Raw genomic sequence first — 16,827 nt, 5'->3', positions numbered from 1 at the left:
TCCCCCTCTCGACAGGATGTCTGCCGGTACATTCAGGATCCCCGGAATGTAGATGGCTCTGATGGACAGCAGGTGGACATGTGTCCAACACAGTAAATCTGTGGTGACACGCAACAGTGGGAGGGATCGAACTCCCCCTGGGCGATTTATGTAGGCTGCCGCCACCCGGTTGTCCGTGTGAACTTCGACATGACGGCCCTCGAGAAGGGCAGCGAATTGTCTGATCACATTCCTCACTGTCATAAGCTCCAACACATTTATGTGCTCGTGCGTGTGGGAGGGCCAGCGATCTGCCACCATATGGGACAAGCACGTGCCCCCCCCCCTCCCCGACAGTGACGCATCCGTAAACACAGATACGTGTGACGCAGGACGTCCGATGGGAACCCCGCGTGAGAGGATGCAGGGGTTCCCCCAGTGAGCGAGGTCCCCGCCCACTGAAGGGGGAATCCTCAACATACGTCTCTTCTGACGTATCGGGTGTACCCGGAGGCGGATGAACCAGCGTTGCAAGCGCCTCGTGCGCAGCAAACCTAGCGGCACCACCGAATGGGCTGCGGGCATCATGCCCAGGAGTTTCATGACTAACAGGGCTCTCACGATCTTGCGGGGTTGTACACGGGAGATCACCGTGGAGAGATCTGCCGGTCTTGCAGGCGACAAACGTGCTCTCATTAGGGAGGCATCCAACTCCACCCCGAGATACACAATCGACTGGGATGGAAGGATGGAGCTCTTCTCCCAGTTTATAGAAAACCCTAGGGTTGACAGATGCTGTCAACCTCCTGGTTTGCTGTGACGCCTCGTCCTTGGACCGAGCGCACAGAAGATCGTCCAGGTAAAATAAGACCCTCATTCCCCCCGTGCGCAGTGGCTGCAGCGCGGTCTCCAGACATTTAGAGAAGGTGCGCGGGGCTAGCGAGTAGCCGAAAGGGAGGCGATTGAACTGACATTGAACTCCCTTGAACGAAAAACGCAGAAACTTCCGGTGGTTTGGAACTACTGGTATGTGGAAGTATGCGTCTTTCAGGTCGATTGACGTGAACCAATCCCAGGGGCACAAGTATTCCAGGACTTGTCTCATCGTTAACATGTGAAAATGCATTACTGCTATGGAGCAGTTGAACAGGGACAGGTCGAGAATCGGCCTCATTCCTCCCGACTTCTTCGTACTACGAAGTAGCGGGAGTAGAAGCCCGAGAGTTCTTCTCCGCGAGGGACTCGGGAAATAGCGTCCTTGGACAGAAGTTCCCGCAGCTCCAGCTCTAGGGCCTGAGACTGTACTTGCGATGTGAACGTCGTCTCCACGATCCCGTTGAAGGGAGGTGGAGTGGCCTGAAAACGAAGTGTGTGACCGCAATGAATGGTGTCCGAAATCCATTTGCTCATGATACGAAGGCGGCGCCACTCGTGCGCGCGTTCCGACAGTGGACGCGTGTGCGCGGTCACGTGAACAACGTCTGAGGGTTGTGCATGTGCCCTTACCGCCGTCGTCTGTACCAGAGAACTGGGGGCGACCCATGGAGGGCTGCGCTCGAAAGGGCGAGTGTGAAACAGCTGGAACAGGCTGGTCCGCACCGTGGAGTGTGGAGTCAGAGAGTGAAGGACGAGTGGGAGTGGGAGCCGGGCCCGTGCACGGGGGCGACAGAGTGCCAGCGGATGGAGCTGCCGCGCGTGGTCGAGACAGCGACCTGACATCCTGCCCCACCCAACGGTGTGGGGAGAGCGGGAAGAGTTGGGCCTGGCCAGATGCTTGGGCCGGAGCGCAAATGGAGCGCACCCTTACAGCTGGCCATGTATTATGACTACCTGCAGGAACATGTATGCGTGCAGCAGTGCTTGGTGTGGGGAACATGTGTGAAAACTCGGCAGAGGATTCTGCGGAGGACTGTAGGATTGTGCTCTTTAGGTGTCGTTTTTTGGGTTTTATTTCAAAACCAACAACATCAGAACAATCATCAACATACACATTCCCCCCAAAGAGTCACTTCCGTGGCTGCTTTTGGCGAGGCTCCTGCACCTGGGACTGCCAAGACGGCGTCTGCTGGCCCCGTCGGAACCGTTGTCCACCATCTCGCTGGTCCCGCTGATGTGGAGCCGAAGCGGGAGGCCGGATCCGTGGAGCGGGCGGTGCAGCTGGGCGTCTGAAGCTTCCGCGCCATTCGTCCCATCCTCTGGCGGAACGGCCGGAGTGCGACGCTGACCGAGGGTGGACCAGGTCTCGCACCGTAGCCGATATTTCGGCCGTCTTCTGAGCCCTCTCAATGACGCCCCTAAGATGGGGACCAAACAGAACATCGGTGGTGATGGGGCCGACCAGCATCTCCCTTTGCAGATGTTCCGGAATGGAGGGCAGGGCCTTGAGCCAGATCGCTCGCTGGATGAGGGTCTGCCAGGCAGCGATGCGAGCAGAACCGGTGAGCACAGCAGCACACAAACTGAGGATAGCATCAGCAGTCTTAGTAATGACGGCTTTCGATTCCTCGGGAGCTTCCAGCTCCTCCATCATCTTTGAGACGCCGAAGGCAAGAAGGGCGATGTTATTCCCTGCAGCGCCGGTCTGAAAGGCACACTGATGTGCGCAGTCGGTGAGCCGCGTCAGCAGCTGGTCATGTTTTGAAGCGGGAACAGCTCGCGGGCCAGCAAGGTGGTTCTTGGCGCCCAACAGCGAAGCCAAGTCCGGCTCTAGAGGAGGAACGGACTGCCAGCCTTGGTCGGAAAACCCCTCGACCTTGGTGATGGGCGCATACGTGGAGACTGGCGCCTTGAGCTCGGCAGGCTCGGAGAAGGCAGCAGACCAGCAGCTCATAACAGCGGGAAAGCGCGGCCAGATGGGGTCTAGACAGCGTGTCTGAGTTGCCCCGAAAATTCCCACCGAATCATCCGCTTCGGGCGGGGCCGGTTCTGGCAAAGCTAGCCCCTTGCGGGCTGCTGCTGCAGAAATGATGGCGGGGGAGCTCCTGGAGCAGTGCTCTTATTGCTGGCAGGGAGGAGCGAGAAGCCACTGGAGCAGAAGGACCCGCTGAGCGAAGCTCGTCGACCTCCGTTATGTCTAGGAGGGATGCCGCCTCGTCGTACTTCTCGCTGTCGGCGACGTCATCCAGCCGGTTGAAGCCAGCCGGCTCCTGACCGGCGTCGAAGAAATCCAAAGCCTTGTCCAGCGGGTACGAGTCAGCCACCGGAAATTCTTCGGCGGCGGCGGGAGTGAAGTAATCGACCCGGCGAATCTTCTCTGCCACGGGCAGAGCGGCACAGAACGGGCACGAGGCCTGCGGGGTCAAGGCCAGGCCAGCGTGGTGAGCCCCGAGACAGACCTCACACTTAGCGTGCAGGTCGCCGCTGGAAATGGAGCCCGTCTGGCAGGTCGGGCAGGGTCTGGCGTCACTGGACATGGCTGGTAAGTCATCTTCTGGATAATTTGCTCTTCCAGGGATAATATTGCTCTTTAAGGAAGCTCTCAAGCTTGGCATGAAGAGACAAAGGGAGATGAGCAGTGGGGTCACTGCGGTTATATACCACGAGGTGGCCCACTATTGGTGGGCATACATTTTAGCTCTTCATGATTGGCTGATGCGGAGATCATCTTTCCAATAGCAGCTCGCTTAAGGGCTAAGACTAGACGAAATAGAACAGCTTGTTACATGGGTATGCATCATAACAAATGCTAAAAAAGTGAAAAAATTGCAGTAAAAATCCTCTAAGCTTCACAGCACCAGAAACAGAAAAGTAAAGTGTCTAAAAAAAATACAGTTTTTCTTGAGAAACTAGAAGAAAAAATGTCCCAAAAAAGGCAAAACTTACATATAGTCAACAGAGCTACTCCAACATGCAGCCACCCACAGCAGCGCAGTTCCGGAAGACAACCTTGATCGGCTATCTTTAGTTACGCCTTTGTTATTTGGACAAGATTTCCTCTGCGTCTATTTGTGTCTAACTTTTGTGTTTTAAAATCCTCCCTGAGCTTCAGAAACAATATTTATTTAACTCGCACACACTAGTTGTATTCTTATGGACATATTCTGGACCGTGAACTCTACCTTTCGCTGGAGCGGTTCGCAGCCAAACGTGGCACAGCTGGGATGAGAATCAGTTTCTCCAAATCCAAGTCCATGGTCTTGAGTCGTGAAATAGTAAAATGCATTCTTCCAGGTCAGTGTTAAGGTCCTGCCCCAAGTGGGGGGTGTATCTTGGGCTCATGTACACGAATGGGGGAAACATGGATCGGGAGATTGATAGGTGGATTGGTGCTGCGTCTGCAGTGATGCGGGCGTTATACGGCTAGATGTGAGAACATGTCACTCAGACAGCTTCTATATTCAAATTTTTGACCCAGGTAAATTGTTAAAGCTTCTGTAGTAAATCATGAAACATTCACCCCTTCACTCTGGCATCTTTCCTGATCCGCTTCTCCCATATCCCAAAACCTGTGTTACCAGAAGGAACGAGAGAGCACTGAATACTAGTCGCCATTTTCTAGGTCCAAACGTCTTGACTTCAAATGTTTTTTTGGGTGGGGACTCTGGTGGGTTTTCCTAAAGTTGAAGTGGTAGCAGCCGACTATTTCTCCTTCTCTGATATTATTGAGCAAAGACACTATCACACCAGTGGTGTTCTGTTATCAAATGTATGAGTGTGTAATGAGTGGAGGACCCTGGGAATTACGGAAGTGCAGCAGTTCAACGAGATCGACAACTAGATGGTCCAGTGGTTGCCTTTGGTCTGAAACTTGAGGTTTTTAGACAAATGAGAGAAAACATATTTTACATTTTTATCTATTTATTTATTTTTTATTCCCACAGTAAATTCAAAGGTATCTGCATCCATCAGGTGGTGGACAGAATTTTGGGAGATAATAATAGGAGCTCTCTTTCTCAATAATATGACGGCACAAAAAAGTTGAACTTGTAGTTACAGCATGAAGACCAAATCTCTCAATGAATGTTTAAACAGTGGACGAGTTTCTGAAACATGGCATCAAAAGTTAGTAGTGTCAAGTTTATTTTAGTTGCAGTCATATTCATCTCCCCAGATGATTTAAAACCTTTTATTTTTTGCATTTAGTTTTGTCCAATAAAGATTTTTTGCAGTTTTTCTCAGGCTGAAATAAGATGATGAAACACTTTGGAACAAATATACACAGAATCAGTCCAAAACTGGAGGCCAGAATAGCAAATATCTCCACAGCTACAGTGAATTTTCCAGGAGAGCTGACATATGCTGGGATGAAGGTGAGCCACACTGCACAGAATATCAGCATGCTGAAGGTTATCAGCTTGGCTTCATTAAAATTATCAGGTAGTTTCCGAGCTAGAACAGCTAACACAAAGCAGAAAACAGCCAGCAGGCCAATGTACCCGAGCACAGCCCAGAACCCAACAGCAGAACCTAATGCACATTCCAGGATGATCTTCTCCTTGTATGTGCTCAGATTCTTCATTGGGAATGGAGGGCTGAGTAACAGCCACAGAGTACAGATTAGAACTTGTATGAATGTAAATAGCACTACAGTCATTCTTTGCTGTGGAGGCCCAAACCATTTCATGACATTACTACCTGGAAGTGTAGCTTTAAAGGCCATTAAAACCACTACAGTTTTGCCAAGAACACAGGAGATACAGAGAACAAAGGTGATACCAAACGCTGTGTGTCGCAGCATGCAGGACCAATCAGAGGGAGCTCCGATGAAAGTTAATGAACATAAGAAACACAGAGTCAGAGAGAAGAGCAGCAGGAAGCTCAGCTCAGAGTTGTTGGCTCTGACAATTGGAGTTGTTCTGTGATGAAAGAAAATAGCTGCTGTTATGATGGCCAGACAGGTCCCACTAATAGAGAATGCAGCCAGGATGATTGCCAGGACTTCATCATAGGAAAGAAACTCCACAGGTTTGGGGAAACAAGCGTCTCTTTGTGCATTAGGCCACGATTCACTGGGACACGGGAAACAGTCTGGAGAATCTGCAAGAAATATCTGTTAGCAACGGTATATTTAATACTTTTGATAAAATTAACCATTTTACTTTACCTGTCGTGTTACTAATCTCTCCTTCAGGACATGGTATACAATCATAGCAGCAGATGGGTTTTCCTTTCTGCAGGACTTTACGACTTCCTGGAGGACAACTCTCAGAGCACACTGAAACTGGGACCTGTTAAATTAATGAATTGTATTCATGAGTTCATGTAACACATGCATAACTATATTTTTGCTCCTTACTTGTGTGCCACCATCCATCCAGGTTATGTTCCTGCTGATATGAAACTCCTGTCCTTTAGGCAGTGATGCATCATAGTACCCTACTGTTACCAGCTCAATAACTCCACTCTCACTCTTCTGCCAGTTGACCAGCTCATAAAAAGCTACAGAATCCCCGTTAGCATCAAAAGACACAGGATAACCGTTTCTGGAGAAGTTGACTTTCTGTAGTTGAGGTAAAACCTGAGAAGTAACAGTCACAAAGAGGAAAAAGGAAGCTAAAACAACTCATTTAAGCGACAGGAGGTAGGTTTGTGTTTTTGTGAGCTGACCTGTTTGAGCTCCAACTTTATGTCTTTCTCACACTTTGTGGTAAAGTTGTTGGGTTGGCACATTGCATTGTGAATGGCATGAGCCATTGCATACACAGCCTTGTACACCATGTTGGTTATTCTTAACTGAGATGTATCGGTGTACGGGCTTTTGAGCATTTTTAAGTCTTCACTTCCATCACATTCTCTATTTTGTGGAGCAGCATCTAAAGACAAAATGTTGAAAGTCCAAAACTGGATCACTAATAGAATAAAAATAGAAGTCTCTTTCTCAGAGACTGCTGAATATGTCAATACAATTTTAAGTGTGTAACTAATATTTACAAAATCTCTGACTTTTTTGCAGTGTGCAGTTGAACGCATCTTCCCAGAACTCAGTCAGCACTGAGGAGGCAGCTACTTCAGTGGGAGAAAGATCCAGCAGGAAGTCTCTCAGACCTGGGATGACAGATCGTTGAATGGCAACTCCGATGGCTCCTGCACAGAAACTGTACCTCATCAGATACGGGTCAGTTATCCATCCCTCACTTCCTACCCACTGACGAGGCGGTGGAGGATCCCTGGCCAGCACCTCTAACAGAGCCTTCAAGTCACCAGAAGCTGTGAATGCCACAACAACCATCGCTGTTGACCTGCAGAGACGTTTTAGTAAAGTGATTTTCATATTTTCAAACGTAATTTATTGAAATGTATTTTCAAAATGTACCACTTTCTATTAACAGTCTCACATCCTTAAAGTAACAAATGATAATAAAATATACAAAACCATCCTAATAAAAGTGCTGTAACTGTGCTTTAAATGCCTTTAGAAAGTCTAAAAACATAATAAAAGCACTGTAGAAACGTGGTGTTGATTTGAGTATTCCCCTTTTTATGAAAAAAAGAGATAATTTTTTGGGTATTGCTGTATAATAATATAATTTCAAAGCGCAACCCATAAACAATCACATTCACATATGAGTATCAGTTCTTCTAGTTTCCCGAGTACTGTATATGAATACAAACACTTTATTATTTCAGATAAAAAAAATCTACTATAATTGTCCTTATAATGTCAGTGCAGTGGATTCACTTCAAAACTAACACACAGTGAAAATCGTAGAAACCTGCGAATGACATCAGCTACTCTCTGGATCCTGCTGAGCGGGTCGGTTCGGAGTAAGGATACAGAATATTCCACACAGATTCCCTCTCTTTGAGCTGCTGCAAGAAAAGACGCCATCCCATAATTTCCATAATCTGAGTCAGAGCGGACAGCTCCTATCCAAGTCCAGCCAAAGTGTTTCACCAGCTTGGCCAGTGCATCAGCCTGGAACTGGTCACTGGGAATTGTTCGGAAAAACGTTGGGAACTGCTGCTTGTCTGACAGACAGGCACATGTGGCAAAGAAGCTGACCTAAAATAAGAAAATTACATTGGTTTCCTAAAATTAATTTGAATTCTATGTAATATCAGCATCTTTTTTTCTTCTTTGTATCAAATTCAAACTATTACATTTGTAATGAGTTAAAAGGCGAAAAATGTTGTGAACACACACGTAGAGACTTCACCTCTCCGTAAATGCAGACTGCTTACCAGAGGCACATTGAAGGACCCGATGATGCGTGATATACTGATGGATGCTGAAGATGAAGAGTCTCCAACAACACCCATCACCAAACCAGATCGAGAACAGTTGCTGCCTTTGTGAAACACAGGATCCTGCCCATTTATTAGCTGAAAGGCCGCATGAGCTGCTACAAGCACTGACGCACAAGTATCATGGATCTGATATCCAAGTTTGATGCCTGGAAGCAGCTCTGTGCTGTTGTTGATCTCCTCGATAGCAAAGATCATTGCTCGAGAATAACGCAGGTCCTCGGCACTGAGACTGCACAGGATAAATCACAACATATTTGACAGTTGGATTACTACAAAGAATAATAACAATTTTAAATTAACCAACATACTATGTAGCTCATATACAAACACTAAAGGTTATTGGACACTTGATGAGTTCATTTGAATAAAAAAAAATTTACTCACCCTAAATGAGAGCCTCAGCTGTGTTTGTACAGAATTTAATTGTATTGAATAAAAAACAAAGAAAAAAAATGCTTCTGCTTTTTTATAATTAAAACCACTCAAGTAACTTTGTTTTTTCTTGGTGATAAAGATTTCAGATGAATTTCCAACTTGTTCAGTCTTTTCAAAAAATAATCATAATCTTTATCATATTTCCATAAGATCACAGCCAACTTTCAAACAAAGCCATTTCCCGTCATTTAAGAACCCATTTAGCCAGCCCCAGTCTTACTAACCTGCCTGTGCAACTTGGAGGCTCCGGCTTGGTGCTGTAGTTATAAACCTTTGTTTTCACATTGTTGTGAAGGAGAAGAGAACCTCCTAAAACAAGGTCCCCATCCAGTGAGAACACAGGTAAACGCGGGGCACCCTGCAGATTGCATGTTATAGATGAAGCCTCTGTGGGAACACCATCACCAGTGAGAGCATCTAAAGGCTCGACCACTCGTTTCAGACTATCCAGAGGATCCACCATCACTTCAAACAAACCCAGTACTAATTGCACACCAATGAATACAGACCTGATCTCCATTCCTCATGTGTATTTTTAGCAGGTGCAAGTGGTTTTTATTACTTTCTGAACTTCCACTGAGTATCAAGGGATTGTTCCACACAAACAATTCAATTCAGTAATATTTTATTAATCCCAGAGGGAAATTGATTGCTGTAGTAGCTCAGAACAATAGTAATAATCGAGTCGTCAAAGAGTTGTTGTATATTACAATGGCTGTTGGCAGGAAGGATCTCCAGTAGCGGTCAGTGTTGCAGCAAAACTGAAGAAGCCTCTGACTGAAGACACTCTTCCGTTGTCGAACAGTCTTGTGAAGAGAACGCTCAGGGTTGTCCATAATTTTCTTGATTCTCTGGAGAATCCTTCTTTACATTATCTCCTCCAGTGGTTCCACAGTCGTCCCCAGAACAGAACCAGCCTTTTTTATTAGGCTGCTGAGCCTTTTCAGGTCCCTGCTTCTGATGCTGACCAGCACCTGATTTATCATTGCCCATTATGATCGATGGAAGAGATGGTTTGAATTTCCGCTTTCTCTGTCTCCGTTTTGCTCCCGCTCTGTGCCCACGCTTCTTGCATTTTAGCGTTTTAACTCATTTGGGATTTGTGGCTTCAGTTGAGGTATTATTTCAACCTTCCCAATGTTAATCAGCTGCTCCCGATTGCAAATCAGCTTGTTACCATGGTTACGCATCATAACAAATGCTCAAAAAGTGAAAAAAGTGAAAAAATTGCAGTAAAATCCTCTAAGCTTCACAGCACCAGAAACAGAAAAGTAAAGTGTCCAAAAAAAATAAAAAACAATAAAAAAAAACAACAACAGTTTTTCTTGAGAAACTAGAAGAAAAAATATCCCAAAAAGGCTAAACTTACATATAGTCAACAGAGCTACTCCAACATGCAGCCACCCAGAGCAGCGCAGTTCCGGAAGACAAGACAACCTTCATCTGCTATCTTTAGTTACGCCTTTGATGTTATTTGGACAAGATTTCCTCTGCGTCTATTTGTGTCTAACTTTTGTGTTTTAAAATCCTCCCTGAGCATCAGAAACAATATTTATTTAACTCGCACACACTAGTTTTATTCTTATGGTCCTATTCTGGACCGTGAACTCTACCTTTCGCTGGAGCGGTTCGCAGCCAAACGTGGCACAGCTGGGATGAGAATCTGGTTCTCCAAATCCAAGTCCATGGTCTTGAGTCGTGAAATGGTAGAATGCATTCTTCCAGGTCAGGGTTAAGGTCCTGCCCCAGGTGGGGGGTGTATCTCGGGCTCATGTACACGAATGGGGGAAACATGGATCGGGAGATTGATAGGTGGATTGGTGCTGTGTCTGCAGTGATGCGGGCGTTATACCGCTAGATTTGAGAACATGTCACTCAGACAGCTTCTATATTCAAATTTTTGACCCAGGTAAATTGTTAAAGCTTCTGTAGTAAATCATGAAACATTCACCCCTTCACTCTGGCATCTTTCCTGATCCGCTTCTCTCAGAACCCAAAACCTGTGTTACCAGAAGGAACGAGAGAGCACTGAATACTAGTCGCCATTTTCTAGGTCCAAACGTCTTGACTTCAAATGTTTTTTTGGGTGGAGACTCTGGTGGTTTTTCCTAAAGTTGAAGTGGTAGCAGCCGACTATTTCTCCTTCTCTGATATTATTGAGCAAAGACACTCACACACCAGTGGTGTTCTGTTATCAAATGTGTGAGTGTGTAATGAGTGGAGGACCCAGGGAAGAACAGAAGTGCAGCAGTTCAACGAGATCGACAACTAGATGGTCCAGTGGTTGCCTTTGGTCTGAAACTTATTTAGCTGAGGTTTTTACTAGGGATGAGCTGGATACTCGTTTCAGATGAGTATCCGGTACGGATAAAGCATTTTTGACAAATACGAGCATGAGACGAGTAAACCTCGTAAATATCTGTAATCGTGCTGAAGGAAAATCCTCATTGGGTAACTGACTGTCTTCACGCTCTGTGATTGGCCAGTCACATAGAGCGCCCGCCCCTCCCTACACACAAAACTCTCTAGCCGGCCGGGAGCGCTGTCCGTCCGGTTCATCCACACACACACAGACAGTAACGGATCTCGCTTTGATTGCTTCACTGTTGCTCACGTTTCTTCAGTTTTCCCTAGGTTTTCTTCAGCTCGCCTCTTTTTCGGTTGAATATTTAAAGTAACTTTTTTCGTAACTTACATGGTGCATTTGACAAGACAGAGCCGACGTGCTGCATCAGTCACTCACTACCTCCACTCCGGTCGGGTTTTTTATTTTTTTTACTCCATCTCTCTCCCTCTCACCCTCTCTATCTCTCTCAGACACACACACCTAAATCAACATTGTTTTGTTTAACTTTGTGTGGCAAAATGCCAAGAACGTTAAGAAAAAAAATCTGTTTAATCAAATTAAAATAAAAAATATACATAAAGTTGTGTCTGGTCCTAGCTTTTCACATTTCTTAGTTCCTACTGCATGAGTTCAGATGCATTAATCCATGCACTTAAATATTAATGTTCTAATTTTATTGAAACACTTGTTCTGTAATAGTTCCTTTACTATTGTGATCAAAAATATTTAATCTCAATTCTGAGGCTGCTCTGTAAATAGTTTTCAAATGAACAATACACATATCAACTTCCGATCATTCGATATCAATTTCAGACTTAAAATAATATATTGATGTAAACCACACCCACTTCCGGTTAAACTACGCCCACTTCCGGGTTATGCCACGCCCATTCCGAGTACTGATACAGATAATTTAGTTGGTTGAACAGATACAGATAGTGGTGTACTTGCTCATCCCTAGTTTTTAGACAAATGAGGGAAAACATATTTAACATTTTTATTTATTTATTTATTTATTTTTTATTCCCACAGTAAATTCAAAGGTATCTGCATCCATCAGGTGGTGGACAGAATTTTGGGAGATACTAATAGGAGCTCTCTTTCTCAATAATATGACGGCATAAAAAAGTTGAACTTGTACAGCATGAAGACCAAATCTCTCAATGAATGTTTAAACAGTGGACGAGTTTCTGAAACATGGCATCAAAAGTTAGTAGTGTCAAGTTTATTTTAGTTGCAGTCATATTCATCTCCCCAGATGATTTAAAACCTTTTATTCTTTGCATTTAGTTTTGTCCAATAAAGATTTTTTGCAGTTCTTCTCAGGCTGAAATAAGATGATGAGACACTTTGGAGCAAATATACACAGAATCAGTCCAAAACTGGAGGCCAGAATAGCAAATATCTCCACAGCTACAGTAAATTTTCCAGGAGAGCTGACATATGCTGGGATGAAGGTGAGCCACACTGCACAGAATATCAGCATGCTGAAGGTTATCAGCTTGGCTTCATTAAAATTATCAGGTAGTTTCCGAGCTAGAACAGCTAACACAAAGCAGAAAACAGCCAGCAGGCCAATGTACCCGAGCACAGCCCAGAACCCAACAGCAGAACCTAATGCACATTCCAGGATGATCTTCTCCTTGTATGTGCTCAGATTCTTCATTGGGTAGGGAGGGCTGAGTAACAACCACACAGTACATATCAGTACTTGAACAAATGTAAAACAGACCACAGTCATTCTTTGTTGTGGAGGCCCAAACCATTTCATGACATTACTACCTGGAAGTGTAGCTTTAAAGGCCATTAAAACCACTACAGTTTTGCCAAGAACACAGGAGATACAGAGAACAAAGATGACACCAAACGCTGTGTGTCGCAGCATGCAGGACCAATCAGAGGGAGCTCCGATGAAAGTTAATGAACATAAGAAACACAGAGTCAGAGAGAAGAGCAGCAGGAAGCTCAGCTCAGAGTTGTTGGCTCTGACAATTGGAGTTGTTCTGTGATGAAAGAAAATAGCTGCTGTTATGATGGCCAGACAGGCCCCACTAACAGAGAATGCAGCCAGGATGATTGCCAGGACTTCATCATAGGAAAGAAACTCCACAGGTTTGGGGAAACAAGCGTCTCTTTGTGCATTAGGCCACAATTCACTGGGACACGGGGAACAGTCTGGAGAATCTGCAAGAAATATCTGTTAGCAACGGTATATTTAATACTTTTGATAAAATTAACCATTTTACTTTACCTGTTGTGTTACTAATCTCTCCTTCAGGACATGTTATACAATCATAGCAGCAGATGGGTTTTCCTTTCTGCAGGACTTTACGACTTCCTGGAGGACAACTCTCAGAACACACTGAAACTGGGACCTGTTAAATTAATTAATTGTATTCATGAGTTCATGTAACACATGCATAACTATATTTTTGCTCCTTACTTGTGTGCCACCATGCATCCAGGTTATTTTCTTGTTGAATTGCAACTCCTGTTCTTTAGGCAGTGATGCATCATAGTACCCTACTGTTACCAGCTCAATAACTCCACTCTCACTCTTCTGCCAGTTGACCAGCTCATAAAAAGCTACAGAATCCCCGTTAGCATCAAACGACACAGGATAACCGTTGCGGGAAAACTTGACTTTCTTAAGCTCATTTAAAATCTGTGAAATAAAAGAGAAACAGGGAAATGGAGTGGAATGTTTCATTAATACTACAGTAATAGTTCTGGTTCCTTTTTATCAGAGCTGACCTGTTTTGACTCCACTTTTTTGTCTTTTTCACACTGAGTGGAAACGTTTGTTTCCTGACACACAGCATTGTGAATAGCATGAGCTATAGCATAAACAGCCTTGTACACCATGTTCGTGTTTCTTAACTGAGATGTATCAGTGTACGGGTTCTTGAGATTTTTTATGTCTTCAGTTCCATCGCAGTTTCTCTTTTGTGGATTATCATCTACTAACAAAAATTTAAAAGCACATGAATTAATTATTCTGATAATTATGACAGTATTGCCCTCATCTTGTTTTTTCAAAAATAAGGTTTTACATTTTGAGACGGGCAGATCATCATTATAGTGATTGAATGAGAATGCAACATGAGGAATTAAATGTTTAAAAAAGCAGATTTTCATGTTTTTCTTTCTTCTTTTTTCATCTGATTACACAAATGTGTATGATCACAAAAAAAGCATGTATTTTTTATTTTTACAAATAAGTCTTACTTTTGGTCAGAGTGCAGTTAAATGCATTTTCCCAGAATTCAGTAAGCACTGAAGAGGCAGCTACATCGGCAGGAGAAAGATCCAGCAGTAACTCTCTTAGACCTGGGATGACAGAGTTTTGAAATGCAACTCCAATGGCTCCTGCAAAGAAACTGTAGGTCATCAAGTAAGGGTCAGTTATCCAGCCCTCACTGCCTATCCACTGTCGAGGTGGTGAAGGTTCCCGAGTCAACTCCTCTAGCAGAACCCTCAAGTCACCTGAAGTTGTGAAAGCCAAGACAACCATTGCTGTTGACCTGCAGAGACATTACAGTGAATCAGTTAAAACATTTCAAAGTATTTTAATTCAAGTCAATCGATACTAGCTGCTCCTCTTTATAACAAAATTAATCTTGAAGCAACAAAATTAAACTTATAGAACCAGTCGATTTAATAAAATGAACATAAGCTCTGTTCTTTTTTTAACCCTTTGATGCATAATGGTCACTACAGTGGACAGGTACTCAAAATTGTTATTTATTTGTTTTTGCTATTAAGCACAGCTGTTGAAGACTTTATTGCATTTGAGCCCCTCCATTTGGACTTCAGTAAGCCAAGCCGACATATTTCATGTTCAGAATGCACGCCGTCCACTGAGGTGGACATGTAATAAATTATTTGTAAATTATAACATTTTACAAATAATATTTGTTGAAATTTGTTTCATTCACACCCAAAGACCAATGAAAAAAACTGTTTAAAAAATCATGGTTGAAGATTTCATAATTCATGCATCAAAGGGTTAATGTTGTGTCGCTATGCTGTAAATGCTCAGTAAAAAGTATTAAAAATGACAAAATCGCTTGTCTTTCAGATATATATATATATATATATATATATATATATATATATATATATAAACAAGAAAAAATGGATCCGCATCAAAAATTTAATCAAAGAAATTGAATCAACGATGTACCTGCGGATGACATCAGCAACCCTCTGGATCTTGCTAGGCGGGTCGGTTCGAAGTAAGGATACAGAATATTCCACACAGATTCCCTCTCTTTGCACTGCAGCAAGAAAAGACGCCATCCCATAATTTCCATAATCTGAGTCTGAGCGGACAGCTCCTATCCAAGTCCAGCCAAAGTGTTTCACCAGCTTGGCCAGTGCGTCAGCCTGGAACTGGTCACTGGGAATTGTTCTGAAAAAAGTTGGGAACTGCTGCTTGTCTGACAGACAGGCACACGTGGCGTAGTAACTGACCTAAAATAAGAAAATAAAGTGTGGGTGCAGCATGAATTCTGCATATTATCTGCAGTTTTTGTTTACTTTCTTTGCAAAATATTCTTTTATTTTGCCAATCACAAAACATTTCACTCAAATACACACACACACACACACACACACACACACACACACACACACACACCATTATCAGTAAAACACATTTTAGTAAAGTCTTACCAGAGGAACATTGAAAGATCCAATGACACGTGACAGGCTGATGGATGTTGTGGACATAGCATCACCAACAACAGCCATCACCATACCAGATGTCGAACAATTATCATGGTTGTAAAACTGAGACCCCTGACCATTTAACAGTTTAAAGGCTGCATGGACAGCTACAAGCACTGACGCACAAGTATCGTGGATCTCATATCCTAGTTTGATGCCTGGTAGCAACTCAGTGCTGTTGTTTAGCTCCTCAATAGCAAAGATCATTGCACGGGAATACTGGAGGTTCCGTGCATCAAGGCTGCATAAAAATCAGGTTAGAGTTGTCATTTAAGCTGCGCAGAGAAAGAGAAGGAAGAGACAGGAAAACACATCCTAAAACAATTAACATGCATTAAAGCTCATCAAATAAAACAAAATAATTTGTTGCACAACTGGACGTACACTAGATTCAATAAATCTGTTGTTAACATGTGAAGTCAAAAATGTTGCTCAACGATAAAGTCCACGCCTTAAATTAAAATCAATTGTAGTTTAATGTCATTAAGTTGTGTTAAACATCAAGTTAAATTGAGCTTATAAACTCTTCCATTAATAAAATCGCTCAATTACATTTTAGCTTATTGTCATTAAATCAATATAAGGGTGTTATAAAGTACACATATTTAATATTATTTAAAAATACACATATACCTCATTTTTCTACACACAGAAGTTCATCTTATTTTCTTTCAGCTGTATATCGGATCTCCTATAAACCACGCCTGCTTCTTACTGACCTTCCTGTGCATCTCGGAGCATCAGGCTTTATTGTATAGTTGTAAATATCTGTTTGCATTTTGAAGTGAAGGAGAAAAACACCTCCAATAACAAAGTCCCCATCCATTGAGAATACAGGTGAACGAGGAGTACCCTGCAATAAGCATTTCATTGAAAAAGCCTCATCATTAAATCCAGTCAGAGCCTCTGTAGACTCAATCTTTTGCTTGAGACCATCCAGAGAACCACTAAACACAACAACTGAGATCAGCTCCAACAAATTAACCAATAATCTCAGAGCCAAGAAAACAGATCTGATCTCCATTCCTCAATGGTATGCAGGTGCATGTGTCTTTCTAGGGGTTTATAAATGTTAGTTATGCATCAGGTGGTTGTTCATCACAAACAAGACACCCTCAATCGGCCATGTTTGGTTACTCCCTTTATGG

General features: G+C 43.7%; 2 protein-coding genes across 2 annotated transcripts; both read right to left on the bottom strand.

The window, feature by feature from the left end:
- Positions 1-5,044: 5,044 nt before the first annotated feature.
- LOC129163756 (extracellular calcium-sensing receptor-like) lies at positions 5,045-8,361 on the bottom strand. Its single transcript, XM_054742227.2, has 7 exons — positions 8,101-8,361; positions 7,632-7,921; positions 6,862-7,157; positions 6,526-6,731; positions 6,215-6,436; positions 6,023-6,146; positions 5,045-5,955 (listed from the first exon to the last, which is right to left on the bottom strand). The coding sequence occupies exons 1-7, from the start codon at positions 8,359-8,361 to the stop codon at positions 5,045-5,047; spliced, it is 2,310 nt and encodes a 769-aa protein (XP_054598202.1).
- Positions 8,362-12,221: 3,860 nt separating this feature from the next.
- On the bottom strand, positions 12,222-16,532 carry LOC107380591 (extracellular calcium-sensing receptor). The gene is made up of 8 exons (XM_054742228.2): positions 16,399-16,532; positions 15,626-15,920; positions 15,135-15,424; positions 14,177-14,472; positions 13,703-13,908; positions 13,392-13,613; positions 13,200-13,323; positions 12,222-13,132 (listed from the first exon to the last, which is right to left on the bottom strand). Exons 1-8 carry the CDS (start codon positions 16,503-16,505, stop codon positions 12,222-12,224), a joined length of 2,451 nt encoding a protein of 816 aa, XP_054598203.2. The 5' UTR covers positions 16,506-16,532.
- Between the last annotated feature and the right edge of the window lie 295 nt (positions 16,533-16,827).

Source organism: Nothobranchius furzeri, chromosome 13 (genome assembly GCF_043380555.1).
Source record: "Nothobranchius furzeri strain GRZ-AD chromosome 13, NfurGRZ-RIMD1, whole genome shotgun sequence".
Taxonomy (NCBI): Eukaryota; Metazoa; Chordata; class Actinopteri; order Cyprinodontiformes; family Nothobranchiidae; genus Nothobranchius; species Nothobranchius furzeri.
Note: the sequence above shows the minus strand (reverse complement) of the source record. Positions and strands in the feature narration are given on the sequence as shown.

Coding starts and splice junctions, on each gene's coding strand:
- LOC107380591 (XM_054742228.2), bottom strand. CDS start 16,505: ATGGATGGGGACTTTGTTATTGGAGGTGTTTTTCTCCTTCACTTCAAA. Junction 14,473..15,134: donor GTTGCTGATGTCATCCGCAG/GTACATCGTTGA, acceptor ATGTCTCTGCAG/GTCAACAGCAATGGTTGTCT. Junction 13,324..13,391: donor GGATGCATGGTGGCACACAA/GTAAGGAGCAAA, acceptor TTAATTTAACAG/GTCCCAGTTTCAGTGTGTTC.
- LOC129163756 (XM_054742227.2), bottom strand. CDS start 8,361: ATGATCTTTGCTATCGAGGAGATCAACAACAGCACAGAGCTGCTTCCA. Junction 7,158..7,631: donor GTAGCTGATGTCATTCGCAG/GTTTCTACGATT, acceptor ACGTCTCTGCAG/GTCAACAGCGATGGTTGTTG. Junction 5,956..6,022: donor AGAGATTAGTAACACGACAG/GTAAAGTAAAAT, acceptor TATTTCTTGCAG/ATTCTCCAGACTGTTTCCCG.